At 45.5% G+C, this 21307-nt stretch overlaps 1 protein-coding gene across 1 annotated transcript in view; it reads right to left on the reverse strand.

Moving 5' to 3' along the window:
• Window positions 1-21307, reverse strand: part of PITPNM2 (phosphatidylinositol transfer protein membrane associated 2) — a 112312-nt gene that overhangs the window by 50435 nt on the left and 40570 nt on the right. Inside the window, 1 exon segment of the mRNA XM_050318802.1 lies at window positions 13209-13382. Within this exon segment, the coding sequence (XP_050174759.1) occupies window positions 13209-13286 (78 nt within the window). The 5' untranslated portion in view covers window positions 13287-13382.

The raw sequence follows: 21307 nt of genomic DNA on the forward strand, positions 1-21307 counted from the left end.
CAGCAGACTGGATGATGTATAACCTGCATCATTTCCAAACAACAGATTCATCCTGTTAGCATTTTTGAGTTCATTGTTTGTATTCGAGAGCACAGCACTTTGAAAATTAAGGGGGGAAAAAAGGAATTTTACACCAAGAATCAACCGTGAAACGTAACACAATAACAGCTTCTCATTTCTGGCACACAAACAATTCAAAGGATAACACAATTTAACAGAAAATTATTAATCAGATGCAAGAGATCAGCTTCTCATCTTTTGAGAACAAGATGATAAGCCAACAGAGCTATTTAGAAGTAAATAGCTCTGTTTTTAAAGAGCTTTCAAGTGATATAAAATTTAAATAGCCATAACCAAGAAACCTAAACAACCGACAATCTAAAGATTAAGTTTTTTCTCAGTCTCCAAACTGCAATAGAAAAAAATAGAAAAACAGAAAAGTACTTTTTTTACAGTTTGTTTCTAACACTCAGCTGGCAGTTCATTAAAGCACACATCCTCTTCAAACAAATTACTGACTTTCAGTTCTTATATAAGCACTGACCAAGTCCTGTACAAATATTTATGACAATAACATTAAATAATCTTGATGACCCCAAAATCTAGTTAATTCAAAGGTCTTGGAAAAGGCAGTAGCCCAGCCAGCACAGTGAATGTGTCAGAATAACAGTGCAGCATCTGCTCTGAACAGTTCATACAAATTATGGAGATCTAGAGTTTTATTATGTGGCAGAGGCTCACGGAAATCGTAAGCAAAGGGAAGATGGGTTTTCTTCGTGCCAACTTATCACAGTAGAATTGGACATCAGATGGATTTAAAACTCCATTCTAGAGCCCAGTCTATTCTGCAAGTCCTCATTTGGGACCAAAACATCCACACTCAGAGCCAGCACTGACATTCTCCACCTGGCTCTTCGCTACTCAGCCGGTTTTAACAAAAATCGCTCTGCATGAGGATGAGCTGCCTGGTTCTCATCCTACAGCTGGAACGCTGCTGACCTGCCATACCAGCCAGTTTGTTTGGTTTTTTTTTATGTGAACACTTCCATAAGGAGCTTTTCCACACTGAGGTTCTCAGCCAGAGCTGCCTGATGATGGGAGATGGGAGGGTGGCACCGTGTTGAGACAGAGAAGGCAAAAACGCAAGTCCACTGAAACTCTTTGTGAAAGTCAATGCACATCTCACTTCTGATTCCTGATTTTATTTACTTCTATGCACCTGCAACAGACTGCAAACCCTATTCTGAGAGCAGGGCGTGCTTCCTCCTTCAGCTTTTCCAGGTGACCACCTCCAGCCCACAGCCTCTGTCACCCAGTTCCAAACCTTAAGCAAATTTTGGCCCTACACATTCCTCCTACTTGTCACTTTATCCACATAAGATATGACAAGGGCAGCAAGAACATTTTCTTAGATGAATGTGAAATAAGAGCTGCAGCTCTGCTGACAAAAAAATACAAAAAAAAAATCAAAGATTATAACCCAAACTATCTTTAGAGCCAGGACTTTTGAGTCAGGCCAAATTTATACTCAAAACACAACACATTGCTGGGAAGGATAGTACGATCACAGAGAAACTCCACACAATAAACCCACACAAAAAGCTGCTTCCCAGCCCTTCACACCCTCATATTTACCAGCTGGCTCGTTGAGGAGGCAACAAGTGAGGTAAGGAAGAGCCAAAAGGGTCAGGGTCAGTACAGTCACTGACCAGTCACTAAAAGATCTCTTTCCCATATGATAAAAATAAAGACATCAGCCACATGCACTTGAGAGACCAGGATGATACTCTGGGTGTAAGTGGTGCTGTGAAAGTGAAGCACTTCTGGGAGTGAAGAGCAATTTGCTCTTCAGCCATAAAGCCTTTTCATGCCTATTGTGACTGAGCCACAGCCTGGAGGGGGCTTGTTACAAGAAGTGGTCTGTAAACAACAATTAAAAAATAACCATTGATTAGGAAAACACTGGGTGTGAGGAGTGTCTGGCAAAGCCTCCCCAGAGAATATCTTCTGAGGGGGGCAGATGTGCAGGCATTTTAGGGTCAGTCTCCCAGGTTTCAGCCTCATAGACCCATGTCCCTGTGAGAAGTAGAGACTTTATTTAGCAGCTTACCTGTGTCATTTCTACTCACCATTAACTGACACAGCATCTTCCCCCTATCAGTATCTGAGGAATGCTCCCCAACGAAATCAAAGAGTAGCTGACAGCCTAAATATGCAGGTTATCTAAGCCATAATCACAGTAAACCATCTTATATTGTATTACAACAGGAAATCCAGTCATCCCTTTAGAAGTCCCTCTCTTGTGCTGATGACACTCCATGTTCTGCACGGCCCCATCAGTAGCTTTTCAGGACAGATGGTGACACAGATCCCTTCTAGCTAAAGTAATAGCATTAAATTACTCATAACAGGGAACCCAGGGAAGCAGATGCACCATGATTAGCAAGAATGCCAGTTACTTAAAGGTTTCTATTAAAATAAATCTCTTGGCACAGCAGCATAGCATGGGACACAGCACATGACCTCAGCACAGCAATCACAGATGAATAATTCCCATGAATGTCACTTAACCACTGGGCAAACCTAACCCCATTTATCATCTGCCCTTCACAACAGGAGAAAAGCAGCTGGGAACAAAGCCTTCCACGAGCAAAGGCAGGTTGGACAGTTCTCAGATCTTCCACCTCCTTTCCCAGTCAGAAATGTGCCTCCCCACCAGTTCCCATCCTGCAAAGCTGAGTGGCACCAGGTGACTCGATGCAACTTGGATATTGTTCTAGTGGGACACAGCTCCCTAAAGGAATGATGATGGATGGCAAGAGAAACCCACACAACCTCAGGAATCTCACCACAGCTGGAGGAACAGCACTGACACCAGAATGCCCAATGCTGGATGAAACAGTCAGGACGTGGCTTACTGGATCAGCTGGAGAAATAGAGAAGTTAGCCTGGGTAAGCTAAGCTTGGCTTGCAGTGTTTTGATTTTGGGGAATTAGAAGAAAGAGCAGCCCCACAAACCAACTCAGAAGAACACCAAGAAGAACATTATCCTAAACTAGAATCCTTCTCCTTGTGTTCCAGCCCAGGCTGCAGATGGGCTCAGGTGCATAAGCAGGGAACCTCTGCAAAGCCAACAGCAGCACTGCAAACAGCTCAGGGGTTTAGTTTCTCCTCCAGTTGTCTTTTTTTATTGGAACTTACTCCTTCGAGCACTGCAGTGATACTGCAGAGAACAGTAAAGGTTTCCCAGTGGTAATGAGTGATCCAGGCATTGTTCTAGCTTTCAAAAACAGATTATAGCAATAATCCTACCTTGTTTACCACTGATTATTGTTTACAGTACAACCTCTCAATCTGAATAAGTGAGACAGTGGTTACAAAAGGCTGAGATGCTTTAGTTTCCCCCCGAAGTTCTTCCATCCCCACAGCAATGCAGTCACACAGCGGCCGACTCTGAGGGCCCACCAGAGTTTTGATTTGAGATTACTCCAATTATGGAGACTGACAGCACTTGACAGACCTATCATCCGCAGATAATGAAGACACAAATCACTGTCTGGAAACAATACCCAGAAGATTTTTTTCTGAGGTGTTTTATCCTCCAGCTCCCGGTTGGAAACAGGGTATTTTGACAGTCCAGACAAATTCTTTTGGGAGAATGCATTAAAATAACACTGAACTCTTGGGATTTTTTTAGCCCACTTAGACACAGATATGGACACAAGAAGTTCCCAGCCAGCTGATGGTTTCACTTAACAATGACAGCAATGACATCTATGTAACCACAGAACAAGAACATGACAGCAAATATCCCCAGAGGATCCCTAACATACTTGCTCATACTGTGGCAAGGGAGGCTGAGAAAACATTCCCTCTAACCAATTACTATTTTTTTTTGTCATTGTTTTGGATGCTAAGGCTACCACAAATCCCGATTAAGTGTCCAGAAACAGATCTGTCCTTTGGGAAGCAAAGCCTGAAGCCTCACAAAATGCACTGGACAACAGGGATGTCTGAAGCTGCTTCTTAGGAAGGAGGACTCCTGCCATCCCTGGACAGCTTGGAAGGCCTGGTTTCACTAATCACACCTGTTCTGTTCAGTTTTTGAAATAAAATATAAAGTCACTTAAGGTATAAAGGATTGAGTAACAAAATTTGGGCTGGGAGAGGAACAAGCTCCTTGTTTTCAGTCGCTTCCCTATGCCAAGGGGAAAATACTTCCAGCTATCTCCAGCTGGACATTATTTAGGCTGAGGGATAATTCACTCTGATTTTCCAAAGTGTTGCCTTCTTCCCATCACCCACAGCCTTCCTCGATGTGCACCTAAAACCAGAAAGCCAATGACAGAGACACTGGGAAACACCAAAAGGTCCTGGAATTAATATAATATAATATAATATATACCTGATATATTCTTACCCCTCTTTCCCAGCACAGCATTTCTGCACATGGGTAACGTGTCCAGTGAGGATGTCCATGCTCATGGGTGCATCTGCCCTGCCCTCAGCTGCCTCTTGCTGTGTTATGACTCAGCTCTGGGTTCTGTTAACCACTCCTTTCTGAGCATTTGAGCCGACATCTAATTCATTACGAGCAATCTGCTTTCACCACCACCAACCTTCTGCCTGCTGATGTGGATATCTGATAGAGCAGGCCCCACTCATGGGCAGGACTTACTGCAGGTCATCAAAAACCAGGTCTTTGACTATGAAAACAAAGATGTTGGTTTACACTAAAAGTACAGTAGGGTCATAATTCCCAAGTTGGTTTTTGTTGTTTGTTTGTTTCTTTGTTTTCCTTTTCAAAACTTGTGTCAAAGACCTGAAACACTCAATAAAAACCAGATCACCAAAGCCAGAGTGATACCTACACAAAACCTGCTGATCAGAGTGAACAAAGGGAACAAGAAGATGGTACTGTTCCACTCTTACAGAAGCCAAGATGCAGAACTTCCCATCACATCAAAACCAACAGAGTTTTACCAGTGCACAGCACATTCTAAGAGCAAACAGGAAGTGACATGAACTCAATTAAAAATAAAAATCACCCTTACTGTTATTAATGCAGGAGAGTGCTGTAGTGGAACAGCACACACAACTTCTTGCTGTCAAAGGTTTTTGTGCCCCAGTCAGAACAGCTGAGTCCTCTCACATTAAAGTTGATGGAATCAACATGAGAGCACCATTTTGAAGGAGGAGAGAATAACCTTAAGACACAAAGCTGCTGGCAGGGCTACAATCTAGCAACCAGATCTTTCAAACCCCATTTCAGCATCCTAACCATGATGCAAGTCTTTTTCACTGGACTTGAGTAGGGACCTTTACCAAAATCCAGGAGGACAGTCCTCAAACAGGGAAGCTTCTCTGCTCCTGTTTTGCAGTAGTCAAGCACAGCCTTAATGGTTATACTGGAAAGACAATCTTAAGGGTAGGCAGGAGCTTACCTTTAATAATGGGAACACTGCTGCCCCAGGAATGGGTTTAATTAGTACTTTTGAGCCTGCAAATCAGAAACAATCAGAAACAATCCACACCAAGTCAGACTGACAGTCCTTCCACAACAGGAGAAAAGCAAGGGACTTGAGTTTTGCTCTTCTTACTCAAAGCCAGGCTTGCTCTACCTCACTGTGCACAGTTAAGCTCATGGGAAACCAACTCCAAGCCCTCCCACCAGCAAGGCTACTCCTGCCCTTTCAGCAGTTGTGGCCACCACAGGACCACGTGTCTGTTCCCACCACGTTATGCGTGCAGGCAACATCTGTTTCCATGGCAATGGGGCTGCATCAGCCACCCCCAGGTTTAGTTCAGGCCATCCTCACCCAGGCTCCAGCTCTGCACACCAGTGATGTCACCAGTATCCATGGTGCCCACAGCTGAGCCGTCCCTGTGCCCTTTGCGCTCTCACATCCTTCATGGGTGACAACTACTTCAACCCAATTACTGCTGTTAAAAAAAAATAAAATAAAATACATGAGGGGCCAGTGTCAATACTTATTTAGGGAAGGAAGGTTAGTTTGAGTCAACAAGATAATGATCAGAACACGAGGTTTTACAGTAGCACTTTGACTCCGGGGCTCATCGCATCGAACACATAGGAATGACCCGACACTCCGGGGAAAGAGGAAAGAAATCTGTTCCTCTTCAATGGCTTCATTAATAAAGGGGAAAGAGCAGCTGTTTGAAACATCTCCCTTCTAGGTTTGATCAGTGGCTGGGCAATGTGCAGTGCTTCATTCCACGCAGGCACTCTCCTGTCCCCCGAACGCTGATGCTTCAGCAGCTGAACACCCTTCTGACAGTAACCATAAAGGAATTATCCTCTGTCTTCACACAGCACTCAGCAGCTGCAATTTCCAGGAAATTTCCCCTTTGGTTCCTTCCCAGCCCCTTAGGGAGCTGCCATCTGATCACTCCAGCCTGCAGCAGGGATATATCATGGAGGGGGATCTTCCCTCAAGTTTACCAAGCAAGAATTGGGATTATCACCCAGGAACTGCCAGCCTGTTGTCCCGTGCTTCAGCAAATACAAAACACTGCCTCCAAGGAGAAATGAGGAACACGAGGAGAAGAGAATGTCACCAGGAGGCTCTTCTTGCCAGAGAGAGGCACATGCAGAGCTGCAGAAGCAAAGCTGGGTGTGCAGAAGACCCTGCAGAAGGAACCACTCTCACCCCAGAAAGTGCACGTGACCTGTGCTGCATCTGCAGCTCCATCACTCTTGGCTGCTTTGCCTGCAATGTGAAATGTATTTCATTTTAAAAAGCCCAAAAAGTTAAAGGCAGGACAGGCTGCCTGCAGCAGAGCCCCACAAGATGGAGCAGAAACACACACAGCATCCATTTGTAGCAGTGTTGTAGGAACTGCATTATTTAGAATCGGGGCCAGATATTAATGAAGCTGCTCATACAAAAACAGGATATTTTGGGGACAATCAATTGTGCAGGACCATAAATAATTTACAGCATTAAGAGAACCGTTCTCATCGCCACTCATTAATCACTTCACCTTCCAAAGATGCCCAGTCACACTCCTTCAGAGTCAGGGCTGGATGTGCCAGAGGCACATGAATTAGGAATCACTTGATTATGGAGATACCTCAAACTTGTTTATGCCATATGCTCAATCTTTCAAAATGTCTTCCACACTTCCAGCTCAGTATTTCATCTACTTTAAGTATTTCCTCCTGTGTCTTTAAACTGATTTTTCACTGTATTAACTGTTCCACAGACACTGTGAATTACTGGGCCTGCTTTAGAGGGAGGCAAAGCGAGCTGCCCATTAGCGTATTGTGAGTCAGAGACAGAATTTCAACTCGGGGTGTTTTGGATCAATTCTAATCCCCTGACTACATCCCTTAGATTTTAGGAACACAGTGCAATTGTTCATTAACAATAGGTTGTATCCTAAAGCACCAGAGGACTGGCTTAAAGAAATCCCCATAGTTTTCTTAACACTTAATTCATTACTTGCCTTTGGGTATTTCAAAAAGTGAGAACCTCATCTCAGTCAACAGTCAAAATTTCGTCCACACATCAGAAGCCTTCTTTCATAAGAGTAAAAAAAAAAATAAAGAAGGAAAAAGGATTTTTGACAGCCAACAAGCTCAGTAGGATTAGCAGGGCTGCATCCTGTATTAAAACCAGTGCAAATCTGAAGTTTAAAATAAGGTTTGTGTTATAAACCTTATCTCAGCTTCACTCCATTTTGTTAAGAGAAAGAGAGCACATGGGAACTGTCAAGGTAACAGAAAGTTCACTGCCTTAAAATCATCTTTTTTGAATGTAGAAAAGGTGTTCTTTATTTTCTGTATGTTTTCCCCTTAATAAAAACTTCTGTGGGTGTCACTGCCACCTGTGCAAATGAGACCCCACATCTGGTACCACTGAATGTACCTGTACCTACCACCTTTGTTCTCAAAGCTGAACATCTGCAAGTGTGTTATTCTCCTCTTCCAGAAGGATGCAAGTCTCATGACCACAAGGAAAAGCTTATGAAAACCAGAAGAAGAAGAAAAAAACCCACAGAAGCCGCAAGTTTTTTAATGCTGCAGCACAGAAATTGGGAGGAAAGCTTCAAACCAGGCTTTGCTTTTAGACTTGTGAGTCTCCCAGGTTCTCTGGGGCTGTCAGCAGTGTCACCTGCTTTAAAATTAAAGCATCTACGTGTCTGTCCAGATGGCCAAGGCATCTGCATGTGAAAGAAAAATAATCAGCCACCCACTTCCTCAGTGTCCAGAGACGAAGGGTTAGTTTGCTCTCCCCCACTCAATCAATCCTTCACCATCTGCTGAGTCTGCCCGTGGCTGCCAAGCGGAGCTGAGGGTTTAAGGGACACGACTGCTGCACCTGGGTGTCAGGACAGGGCCTCTGGGGTTACCACCACCAAGCAGGTTTTTAAAGTCTGTTCTCAAAGGTGCTTCCAGAGAGCTGCAAGGAAATGAAGGAGAAAACAGGACAGTGCAGGGGTGTGAGAGCGAGATGATGGACAAACCATGATCTTTTGGAAAGGAGGAAAGCGATGGAAATCAGGATTCTCCATCAGCAGTGAGGACAGGTGAGTACAGTACACTGCAGATGCTTGGAATGCACTCGGATTTTTCAGGGAAGGCAATAAATGCAAAGCCCTGGAGGACTGTACAAGAAAACTCATGTTAACAGATGAGAGGAGCCCTCAACTCCCAGGATCCTGCCTGAGTCCAGCAGGCAGGAACAGATGGGTTATCTTCCATGGATTGCCTCAAACAGGGGCCAGAGGCTTTCCCCACTCACAGACCCTCAAACTGATGAACAACAAAGCATTAACTTCATTAACTGAGAAGAGTGACACCACATCCTAAAATAAATCCCATCCTCAAAAGGTAATCACTGAGTCCAGAAGAATATTTTTAAAGCACACTTTGGAAGAAGGTCACAAATACTCAGAGAAATGGACAAAATGAGGAGCAGAGTTATTTACAGCAGACAAGTAAGCTATGCACACTGATATAAAAATAAGTTTTAATAACAAGAGCAATTCTCTTGTCTTATGAAAGGGTCAGAAGGCAATGGTCTCTCGGAATCTCACGGCATATGGAACCACAGTAACGAACGTTATTAAGGTGATAAATGGCCTGACCTTTGGCTAATAAGAGCTTGATCTTTCTGACAAATGCATTCAGATCTCCTATTCCAGGCTTTTATGAAACAGAGACTTAACGTGTGCATTGTTTCTGGAGCGAGGGGGAGGTGCACAGAAAGGCAGGTCCCCTGAACACACAAGAAAAGGATGCCAGCGTTCCAGGACAGGATAGCTGCTGACACCAAAATATGCAGGCCTCTCAGAAGAGGAAGAATGAAGAGATCCTTTAATAAGATCTCCCTGGTGTGTAACACAGATGATCCTGCCCCTTTGTGCCCAACAGGCTTCACCTCCCAGAGACTGAAACAGCCCATGCACCTTTGAGGTGATGAGTCTGAGAAAACACCCAGGACAGGGTCCCTGGCTCAAAACTTCTGCAGGAAGCAAGAAATCCCTACAGGTGGTTACAGCTGTCCCCTCCATAAATGGTTTGTGCTTCATGAAACTCATTCCAGTGCTCAACTCCAGTTCCTCTCTGCTGAAGGACAGGAGGCTGCAGCTTCACCACACCAAACCACAGCTCTCCCAGTCCCAAGAACAACTCACCAGGTCAGGTTTATCAAGAATTATCTCACCCTTGGAAGCAGGACAGGCTTTTAAATGTGCATAGGAAAAAGATACATCAAAAGAGGTACAAAGAGTGATTTCACTGTTTTGAAATATTTTGCCTGTTTTTTGCACAAGAATAAAAAGCCAGGTCACAGTAGGAAGGAAGATCACTGGTTCTGAGCTCAGGTATAAAAATTATTATGTTTTAATTTGGACACCAAAAGAGACAAAAATGCAGGGATGATGCAAGGAGGCCCTTGTGCCTGTGGAAAAGCTAAAACCCAACTGCTCTGCAGCCAACACAGCAAGGGCTCCCAACCTGGAGACGCTGCCAACGGTGTGCGAGAGGGGGATATTGAGAGTCTAAAATTTAATAGAGGAAAACAATTCAGTTCAGATCTGCTAGGCTTCAAGCAAGTCAAGGGTACATTAAGCCCTTGCTGTAATGTAAAATTAACTTATTTAGGGAAGAATTTAAGTGCTGCTTAAAGTACTGAAACCACCGGCTCTGTAGATAATATTTCAGAAGCCAGCAGAAAGCAACTTATGAGACTTTTTGCTCTCTGAACTCAATCAACAACAACAAAAAAAGAAATTAAAAAGTAAAACAGCAGGGCACTCACCTCAGTTTTCACAGCTTTATACACCAGCCTGGAGAATTTGAGGAATAAGAGGAATTACAGAGCAACACAGGCACACACACAGTGATTTATTGCACGTCTCCCCTGCCCGGTGGTGCAGAGAACCCAGAGAGATGCTGGGTTATCCACTGCACAATTTTAATTCTCCCATCCAGTAAACACAGCAAATATGAGTACAGCCTGTTCCCATTTAATGGAAGAATCCTTTGCTGCTCAGGAGTGATGCTGCTCAACATCAAATCTGGTAGAAATTTTTGTTAAGACTTTAAGAAGGAGGAGGGATTATTCTCTCATGAAAGGAGATGACAGACCCTTCCACTGCAAAGCAAACCCCTTCATGAACATGCCTTTGAAAAGTGAGCACAGCTTGAGTGTGAACATCCTTGCCCACGTGGCTTTGAGGCACCACTTCCACCAGAAGGGCTCAGGTGAGAAGGGCCTTTTGGAAAACTTCTATTTGGACGATGCTGAAATCCAGGAAAATTTACACCTGGACCAAAAAAAAACTAGGGAGCTTTATACCAAGAGGTTTGGAGTTTAATGGGAATCTTCACTCGTGAGCTCAGGGTTAAACAAGTGATCAACCTCAAATATGTGCTTGAGGCTCCCCAAAACCCTTGAGGAGTAACTGGGACATCTTTTCCACTGCTGGAGAAGTGCTCCTTCCAGGAGCAGGCTGCCTGGTGTCTCCAGCAATAACACCCCCAATCCTGTACACAACAAATGTCTTTGAAATGAACCTTTTGCTTTTAAGAACTGCTCCTCTCCCCAGGAACTACCTTAAATCATTCTGTTCTACATTTCAGCCAAAGGTTTTTAAGAAATGCCTCTTCGCTGCTGCTTTATACAGATATTTCAGCTTGTTCCCCTAAGGGGGTTCAACAAACAGAACTTCCTTCTCCTGTGGCCTCTTCAGGCATTTCAGAGGAAAAATAAAGAGACAGACACAAAGCATTTTCTCATCCTCTGAAAGGGATGGAAGCCCCACTCCCCACTGCTCCCTCCCCAGTGCCTGTCTCAGAGACAAACCCTCCACTTTCAAATCACACTGAAGGAAAAGGACATTTGACATCCTGGTCTAGGAAAAGCTCCCTTTGAGACCAGCAGGAATCTTTCCACCCATTTCAGGAACAACTGAAGCAAATTGCTACCGAACTCCAAACTCTGCCCTAAGAGGGCTTTCTGGTTTTGTTACTGCTTTTTGTTTCTTCCAAATTCGAGCTGAAATCAGTGTTCTCCAGGAAAAGCACAGCTGACTCTTCCTCTTGTACCACTTATATGAGTAACACAGTAAAGTCACTTGCTTGTCATGCACTTCTCCAGCTCCACTGGACCTTTGGCTCCAGACAGTTTTTCCAGCTCAGCTCCCTCCTCCAGGTAAGTGGGAGGAGATCAGAGGTCTGCCTTGCACCAGAAGTTGCACCTGATCTAAGAGCAAACCTTATTTTGCTGCTTATCATTGCAGCAGAAAATCAGAGCAGGGCTGGATGGCAATTTGGAGCTGTAGTTTCTCAAGTGTTTTCCTGGGCTGGTGAACTTTCCCTTGCATGAATGGCTTATTATCACGTCCTTCAGACATTCAGATATGGCCAAAATCACTGTCAAGTAACAGAGCAGAACCCAGTGTTCTGCTTTAATGAAATAAAACCAAGCAATTTAACTCCTGAAATCAAAAAAGCAAATTCATCACCCCAGAGACACTCCCCAGTTAAGGATTCATCCTCTGTTAAATCAGATGGGCGGCTCCTCCCTAATCAAATCACTTTCCCCTCGCTCCACTGCTCCTGACAAGTTCTGCACAGCCAACACTGCTGCCATCCACCAGCTCTTCATTCAAAGCAGCTGAGCCAGGTTAGGAAGACAAAGTTGTTAACAAATTAATTACACTGATATTCAAAGCAGCTACAGCGTCAGAAAAATGAAGCCACCTAAGAGAAGTGTTTACCTGCTTATGCCAACGTTTAACATTTGGGTTAAACACACCAAGACGAGCAATTTGTGTCAGAAAAAGGAATTTGACCATTATGACCAGAAAACACACAACATGCATTGTTGTAACAGTCAAGTCCAAGTGCATGAATCCTTAGGGAACACAGTTGGACGGCTGAGAGAGAAATAGGGGACTTGTGCTTTTGCTTTGGGGTTTGCTTTTTTCCTTAACTCATTTCAGGTTTTAAGCCAAAGCAGTTTGGTTTTTTTTAGCATCGCTTCAAAAAGCAGAGTTCTCCTGCAAACTCAATATTTAGATGTGTTCTCTGCTGGATGAGCAAAATTAAATTTTATTTAAAGCGTGGGACAATGAAATAACATTTCAGATTCATTTCCTTTTAAAACTGCTCCTGGTTGGATTTCAAACACTGGGAGAATATGGGCACAGAGGATTTCAGTTACAACCCCCCCAACATTTTAATTAACTGCTTTATTGAGGAGAGGGAATTCAACAAAAATTCCCCTCAGTATTCAGAAGCCTGTTAAAAATAATCTACATTTTGTGCCTAAACTGATTAGTATCTGTTTCACGGGGGTATGTAAGCACAGAAATACCACATCTAGATTTTTCCCACTCTACATTCAAACCCATGCCTTTGGTTTTACTCTCTCAAATCTATATCAGACTGTTCCCTCCCAAGAAAAGAACACAATCCTTCGGTTTGCAGCTGGAATTGGCACGACCAGTAACCAGAGCCCGCCTGGGAAGCTGTGGCTGCTTCCACAGGGTCAAACAAAGGTTCTCTGATTTCAGAGGAAGCAACTCATGAACTGAAGTTTAGGGCTTTCCCCACTTCTCCTTCATGAGCACACGGCAAACCTCAAATTTCAAACGAGGAATTCTGCAGCGAGGCTTCCCCGTTCCACACGTGGGGCCCCACGTCAGCCTCTGCTCCCCAAAATGCCACTGACCTGGATCATGTAGAGCTGGGCGATCCGATATTCCTCCACGCTCATCGGGAGAGGGATCCGATATTCCTTTATGAGCATTTTGGACACCGAAACCTTCCGTCCCCTCAGAAACACAATCCAGAAGATTTTAGTGAAGGCTCCCTAAATAATGGCAGGGAAATGCATCGAGGATCCCTGAAACAGAGAGAGAGAGAAGGGGATAAAAGAAGAGAGAAGTGGTTATTTTCCATTTTTAGTGCAGAATATCCTCTTAGGAAAAACCACAAAAAACACACTAGAGACAAACATTAATTTTAGTAATAGCTGTGAGCCTATCAGCAGAGAGAAGAATCCCTGGAGTGCTACCAGACCCTTGGTATCAAATTGAACAGAATCTTTGAGAAGAATTTTGATTTGCTTCAGGGGATACCATCAAAGCTATTACCCTCCTGACCTTTGCCACTGCATCAATCAGACTTTCATATGCAGCAGCACCTCCCTGGAAGAGAGGTGACAAAGGCTCCAAATGAATAGCCAGACCTTCTGCTGCCAGACAATAAAGTCTCTCTCCAGTGTCAGCAACACACCTGAGATGCATCCACTCAAAGGCATCAGGTTTTATCCTCTGGATTCTTTTAGCAGCAAGAAAAGGCAATAATTAGACTTGCTCAGGCCTCAGTAGCACCACGACGAAGGAAGTCATTTGGGTTCTAACAATAGAGACACCAGAAATGTACTTTTCTTCCCTGCTTTACTCTGAATTACTGTCTTGGAAGACAGTAATTCTTCTCCTGCATCTCCAAACCCAGGCAAGATCCTCCTGCCACTGGTGTCAACGCCAGGCTGGTTTTTACACTCCCCACTGCAGGAGAATACAGTCAAACTGCAACACAGAATAATCCCATCACACCCCACCTCAAGGCAATTGAACAGAATTATTGCTGAACAATTCAGGGAATACAGCATTTACTACACCACGGAGCAAAGCAGGATCTTCTCAAATATTCTCAGGACTCTCTATGGGCTGTGGATAAAGACAATAACATCATGGAAGGAAGAGGTGGGGGAGGTAAAGGATGACTGGTGAGGAAAAGTGGACACCAGAAGCAAAGTGTCTGTTATCAGGCCCAGTCAACCCCAGCAGGATCTGGTGACTCACAGCACACAAAGCATTTGCTTGGTTCCTTCTCATCACCAAAATCCACCTTTCTGCTGTGCCTGCTTAGTGGAAGTCTTCAGACAGAGCTCCTGGAGCAAAACCAGCCCCAAACTCTACAGCTGGTGAAAAAACCCAACAGAATAAACTCAACCAATTGATCCAGTGGATTAAACCGTGACATGGGAACCAGGAAACCACGGCACCATCAACAGCCCTTAGTGCCAGTCTGTGTTTGCACAACACTTCACCAGCCATTTACGAGGTTTGGAGAGGTTGAGATGCATGCCCACGGTCACAGGGCAAGTGGGGACAAACCCCAGTGTTTGTAACCCAGGTTTCCTGGGTGTCCCTGGTGGGGACACGTGGGGACACTGCCCACAGCATCCCAGGCAAGGCTCCCTGACCCAGGCCTTGCCACGGTGCTCCCAGCTCGCTCCCCTTTGATTGCCACAGTTCTCATTTGGCACTAAAACAAATCCACCCCGCCCTGACTCTTCTGGTGCTGCGTCATCGAAACAATTTACTCTCAAATTCAATTCTCTGTTGCATTTCAGTGCTGTCTGAGCAATCTGTGCATGTGGAGGGGGGGCACAAAATACTCTTTGCTGTGGCAAACCCTGAAGAGAATAATTCTGGGGAGACTGTGCTTCCCAACGTTGCTGTGCCTATGTGCATCCACAGGCACGTGCAGGATTTCCTCCATCGAACTAATCCTCTAGAACAGGTGGAGATAATCTCATTAAGTGGGTTTTAATTAGTGTCATGGCAAAGAACAACAGTTACCACCAGAGGAGGGATCTAAAGCGCCAGCTCTGCAATGGGACAACAGAAAAATCCCAACTTTTTTGAGCTAATGGCACTGGGAGACTCAGCTACATGTCTGGAGCAGTTTGTTATGCTTTAGAGATCTTTGAAAATTAGATTTAAAAGCTTCTCCCCCTGTTCCCCAAATGCTCTGAGAGTGATTCTGCTCCACCATCAGGACATCAGTCACGTCTGCCTCTGCTGCTTGCTAAAAACAGGATATTTCTATCGATTGGAAGAGATGAATAAAACAAAAAAATAGAACCTAAAAAGCAATAAAATGGCAGGAAACCAGTACCAAGATGGAAAAAATGTGTTTATAATGAAGTGCCAGTCAGGTAATAATTCAGATGGCTGAGACACAGGAAGGTTTATTTTATTACAGACTAAATTCCCAACGTTTTGGCCCCAAGCAGGCACAGCAGCAGCCTCACAGTGCCCAGCGTGTCTGGTCACAGCAGTGGCTCCTGCTCAGCTTTTCCAGGAGCTGAGGATTTGCTGAGATCTTCCCCTGCAGGTTTATTCCCTCTGATTGATGATTAAAAGTAGAATCTGGGCTCAGCCCCCAGGGCTCTGAGCAGCAGCAGGTCCTGCTGATGTGCCCATTAGAAAGGTCATGCTCCCAAAAACCTCCTCCAGCAGCTGCCCACTCCAGGGGCTGCAACCAATCCCCTGAAGCTGGGTGGAAAACAACCCTGGAAACACTGAGCAAGGACAAAATCCCAGCCTCAAACCAAGAGGGCCAGCAGGGAAAGGCTGGGAGCAGCAGCCTGACCCTAAAGGAAGCACAGAGAACAAACCTGACTTGTCTGGTTTTTGGTTAGACTGGTAAAAAAAAAAAAATCAGAGTAAGTTCACAGTTTGGGCTGCCTTTGAGCTGAAAATAATCTGTCCTAACCCTTCCAAGAGCAGTGGAGTCCTGCTGGCAAACCACAAAGACAAACACAGGTTTTCACCAGGTTCAGCCTGGGGGAACACAACTCCAAGTGGGACAGAAGTGACAAAATCACCCTGAGGACAAAAACCTCCTTCCAAAGTCTTGGGACTTCATCGACAATCAGAGTTGACCAAGACCAAACGAAACACAGACTGCAGACAGGACAGAGAAAAGAGAAAGCCAGGGAGCCACCACAGCCTGGGAAGACGGGTGTCAAAGCCCCAGCTGTGTCCCTGGCACTTCCCCACAGCCAGGACATTGCCACGAGCAGCCAGAGGTGTTGGAGATGCTCCACGCGCTGGGATGAGCAAGCAGCCAGTGTTTCACCCCTGCATTTTGGCTGCCCAGATGCAGGACTTTCCATGGGTTTGCCAAACAACTGGGACCAGTGGCATCCCGAGGCTGTTTGCAAACCTCAGGCAGCTTCCCAGCAAAGAGGAAAAGCAGCAGTGACGCAGGACATTTCCAGACCGGCTGCTGTTCCTGCTATAGCCAAGTGGCACATTTGTACAGCCCGTTATTCAATTTATACCCAGAGCTGTAGTAACTGTGAGAACCAGGCACATCATTTTATACCTCAATTATTTGAAAATCAGGTTCTCAAAGCATCATAATTACGCTGCAGAGTCAATATCCTGCTGCGATGAGTCAGGTCCACCTCGGAGCCGCCGCTCCAGGCTGTCGGAAGGCTCAGCACAGCCTGCTGCACTCACTGCCAATTTTAACATTTACCTCAAAACAGCAAACTGCCCAAAAAAGGGCCCTTGCTTTAAAAGCAGAGGAGAACTATCAGGATCTGCAGAAGCTGAACAGACCAAGAGAATCTCTCCATTTAGCCCATGAACTTGGTGTTCACTCTGGGAGCATTAGGGTAGCCTCCCTGGTACTAAAGGAGGGAGCAGAGGACTGATGACAACTGACAGCTTGTAATTAAGGAGTAAGAATCAGTGTGTGAGGGGTGGTTAAACTGTGCTCCTGGAGTGCCGGAGGCCAAACCCCAGCCAGGCTTCCCAGGCTGGCCCTGAGGGGATGGATACCGAGTATGACAGCAGAAATCCCAGCTCCAGGGCAGGAGAACCACTCACAGTGTGGGTTCAGGCTACAAAAGGGCTGTCACAGCTCTCCCAGCTGTCACCTCAATGACTGATTTTTGAGCAGCTCACGTTTTCTGTGCCCAGGTTGCTGAGCACAGGCTTTTCAGGGCTGCAGTGAGGAGCAGGACCCACCCCGCACCATGACTGTCATAGCCCATTTCCAACAGAGAAAAAAAAGCCTGAGATGCAGAGAGCAACTATAATGAGCTTTTTCCAGCCTCATGCAGGAGGTTCATTTTACACTGTTATAAAGTTAAAATGAAAGCCCATCATGGAGGGTCACACAGCAGCCAGGAGCAGAGGCAGGTACCAGCCTCAGGTCTCAGGTTCTGATCACACACTGCCTGCAGAAGTGGAGAAATACCTGCCAGATGAAAGAACAAACTCCTGAGCTAAGGATCAATACCCCTGACTCAGCTACTGAACAATTTTTCTGGCAATACTGTCCCATAACTGAGAAATGAAAGATAATTAATAACCAACCATAAGAAAACCAAGCCGAACACTTTGTGGCAAAAGGATGAGCAAAGGCATTACCTGGAGACCTCACCTGCCTCCCTAAAGACCTTCCTTAAGTTCTCAACATCCCTCTGTCCCCCAAGAAGATGCCTCCTTGAAGAAAGGGATATCAAAGAGATGTTAGCTATTGGTCCCAAGGTCCACTTGGACTTTGGGAAGCAACACCGGGCTTAGAAACCCAGCCACCTTCCCTCTCCTGCAGAGTTCCCTGGAGGAGGATGCAGTGCCCTCCCACGACTGCCAGTGCTGCATCCATCCTGCACTTGCATTTATTCATGCCTGTAGAGGCAGCAGCATAAATGTGAAACAGATTCCTGGGGCCCCAGTCAGCAGTTTTGAACAGCAGCCTCACCTCTCACACCGTGATTAATGCGGCAGTTTCGCTCCTGGCCCACAGCACTCTGGCTCAGCTTCATCTACCCACAGCAGCTCTGCTGCAAAGACCATTTCCTTTACTTGTCACTCTGATCCTGTTTGTCCACAGCATCCCTGCCTCTCAGGAGTTTTCCATCAGTATCTACAGAACATGGTTGTCAAACCCTGCTCAGCCCTTGCTCCAGCACGTGCAGCCTGGGATCCCTCACTTGGACCCATAACCATCCTGCCCATGTCCCGCTGCCATCTCACTGGGAAGGACCACAGGACAGGGAGGAACTCCTTGGTTTGTGAATGCCTGACCATTAGCACGAGATCACAAACAGACCACAACTGTCTCCATGAGTCCCTCATGAATGACCACCAAAGAGAAAACACAATTCACGAGGGTTTTCCAAGACGAAATACGAGCACTCGCTATTCCTCATCCCCTTCTCTCCATTCTTCTCCCAGCCCTGCTGAAGGGATCTTTCCAGTGGGACTGTTTTAAGCCATGTTTACATTGAAAGGTTAAAAAGCCCCAACATTTCTACTTAGCAGCTCTGTGGCCACCATTATTTGCCATAACACACTCATCACTACACTCAAAACTGTCTCACACACACACGCACGTGCGATAAACTGATGAGACAGAAGAGCTTCTTAGAATTAGCAGTTCTCAGTTTTCATAGTGTGGGTCGTACTTACTAACTGACAGCTAAGCAGATTTAAAAACCCATCAGGCCTTGGGGGGGAAAAAAAAATAGATCAAAAGTTAAATCTCCTTAAAAGTGCACAGTTCACACGCTCAGGGCTCCAAGGCCACTGTGTCAGTAAGAGATGTTCTGGTGCAGTGGTAGATCCTAATCACACATCTCATCTGTCACAGCTCCTTCAGAGAGACATTTCCATGCAGATGCTTACACAGCTGAGTTTCACGACTGAGCTCAGATCCCATCTGACAGCGAATCAGCAGCTCGCGAACGTGTGACCCATCGCAGAACCCCAACAATCCTCCCAGCGCCGCAGCAGCTGGAGCTGGGCAGCTCCCATTCCTGCTGCCACGGGCTGGCCACTGCCACACAGCCAGGGAAAAAGGAAAACACAAGTGGAAATCAGCCTTCTTCGGGTGTAAAGCTCAGGGCAAGCTCCAAAGCTCTCGAAGGGAGCTGAGGGGCTGAGGATAAACACCGCGTGGTGAGACAGGGCCAACAAGTCGCATTTACAGTTACTTGGCCTTTTCTCCATTATTAGATACAATTTGACGTCACTTACAGAATTTCAGAGCTCATTGTAAAGCAGACGTTTATTCCAAGTGAAGGATGGAAGCAGTCCAAATGCAATACAGCGACACTGGAGCTATTAAATCTTGTTAGAGTTCACTGGGCAGCCAAACACTGGCTCGAAGCAACGGGAGGGAGAGGGGAGGGGGGGAAGTAACACCACAGCAAAGCGTGCACACACCCACCACCTTTTCTCCTTAAATATTCTAGGGCAGTGTAACTGTTTCTTTGTACTTTCCATTCCTATTACTCCTTTAAGGTCTGGGAGTGGAAAGCTTGGCTGCCTCCCTTCTGTTTTGTAAGTGATGCTGTGCACAGCCAGCCAAGCCCTTTCCACGCACACACCAAGGGGATCAGGTGAAGTCCATCAGCTGAACTTTGGTTGGAAAATTAACATTTCAAGTCCTGCCATGCCTGGAGGTTACACAGTAATGAACTAATAAAGAAGCCATTAAAAGAACTAATAAGCACACTCAAGTCACAGATGAGTTCGGAGGGAAAGACAAACCAGCCTCTAATCCTTTTGCTGACACTGGGGATAAAGATGAATATTAAAAAGCATCTGACATGAAAGGTTAAACGTTTCCAAGTCCTCTGCATGAAGAGAGCAGCCATAAAGCCCAAAGTCCCACAGCCTCACTGCAGAGCCAGAAAACCTAAAGCAACTGTGCTTTTAATGGGGTTGCTCTTAGTCCGAGTCTCTCAGCATCACAGCCTGAAGACAAGCAACAATTACACACACACATATAAAAATAGATGTGTAATGTATATACATAGACAAATATATATAAGCATACATATATATATATACACACACACAGGGAAACAAAAATAAAAGCAGCACTGAACGTGGCGAGTGCAGCTTGGTGGTCGAAAACAGACTGAAAATTGCCGGCAGCTCTTTAAATTACTGTAAAGAAAAATCTATGCAATGCCACAGGCAAAGAGCACGGACAGGATTTTCCTTTCGCTGGTGGCACATCCTTTAGCTCAGGGGCCACTGTCACGCAGGAGCAGCACACTGTGGGCAGCAGTGGCAGGGAGGTGGGAGGCTGGCCAAGTTGAAAAAACAAAATAAACAGATCTAATTTCCAAGGTAGCCTCCCTGGGAGGTTATTGCATTTACACTTCCCAGCTCCGGGTGCTACAATCCCTCTCCCTGACGGAACTCGGGAGAGGGAGCAGAAGGGAGCTTGGTGCAGTTCCCACAGGTTGGGCAATGCTTCACTTCTATTAAGCAGTAAAAAGCCAGCAACAAATCCAAGCAGGCTCTTAATGTCCATGCCCAGACCTCCCCTGCTCCTTCTTTCTCTCTGTCAGTTGCTGCACTGGAAATTACACTTTTTTATTACAATGACAAGAGCAGAAAGTCACGAAAACTCCCATCCTTTCATCTTGCCAGTCACTGAGCATGAAAATAAGAAAGTGAGAGCAGCGAGGCTGAAGTCCAAAAGGACTCTCCTACAAAGGGCTGGTGACCAGCTCACCCAGAGGGTCCCCAGGTACCCAGCAGAGCACAAACCCTGCCCAGACCCAGAAGACAAATGGCCTTACAGCTAAAAATCATCAGGAAACAGGACTATTTATTTTTTAAAAAAGAAAACACTATGAATGAAGAAAAACACTTCAAGCTGCAGAAACAAGGAATGTCTCCAGATTGTTTACAGTCATAAAAGGCTTCTGCTGTCTAACTTCAGTTATCCTCACTACAGTTCAAGCCCCTCCCCTGTCCTGACCTCAGGAGAGCCAGCAAATGGTCCATTAACTGTGTTCTTCCTCAGTTCCTCATTTTCATGTTCAAAGACACGTGTGATCCCTCTTTTCCTTGTCTGTCTACAACCCTTCTCCCCTCAATCCACACGTGGAAGACTGCTGTGAGCCACAGCATTCCTAAGGAACGAGCAGGATAACTCCAAGTCTTCCCTCTGACTCTTGTTCACACCCCTCTGCACGGTGTTTGCCAACAGCAG

This window comes from Myiozetetes cayanensis, unplaced genomic scaffold, assembly GCF_022539395.1.
Source record: "Myiozetetes cayanensis isolate MyiCay16 unplaced genomic scaffold, myiCay2020 scf21, whole genome shotgun sequence".
NCBI lineage: Eukaryota > Metazoa > Chordata > Aves > Passeriformes > Tyrannidae > Myiozetetes > Myiozetetes cayanensis.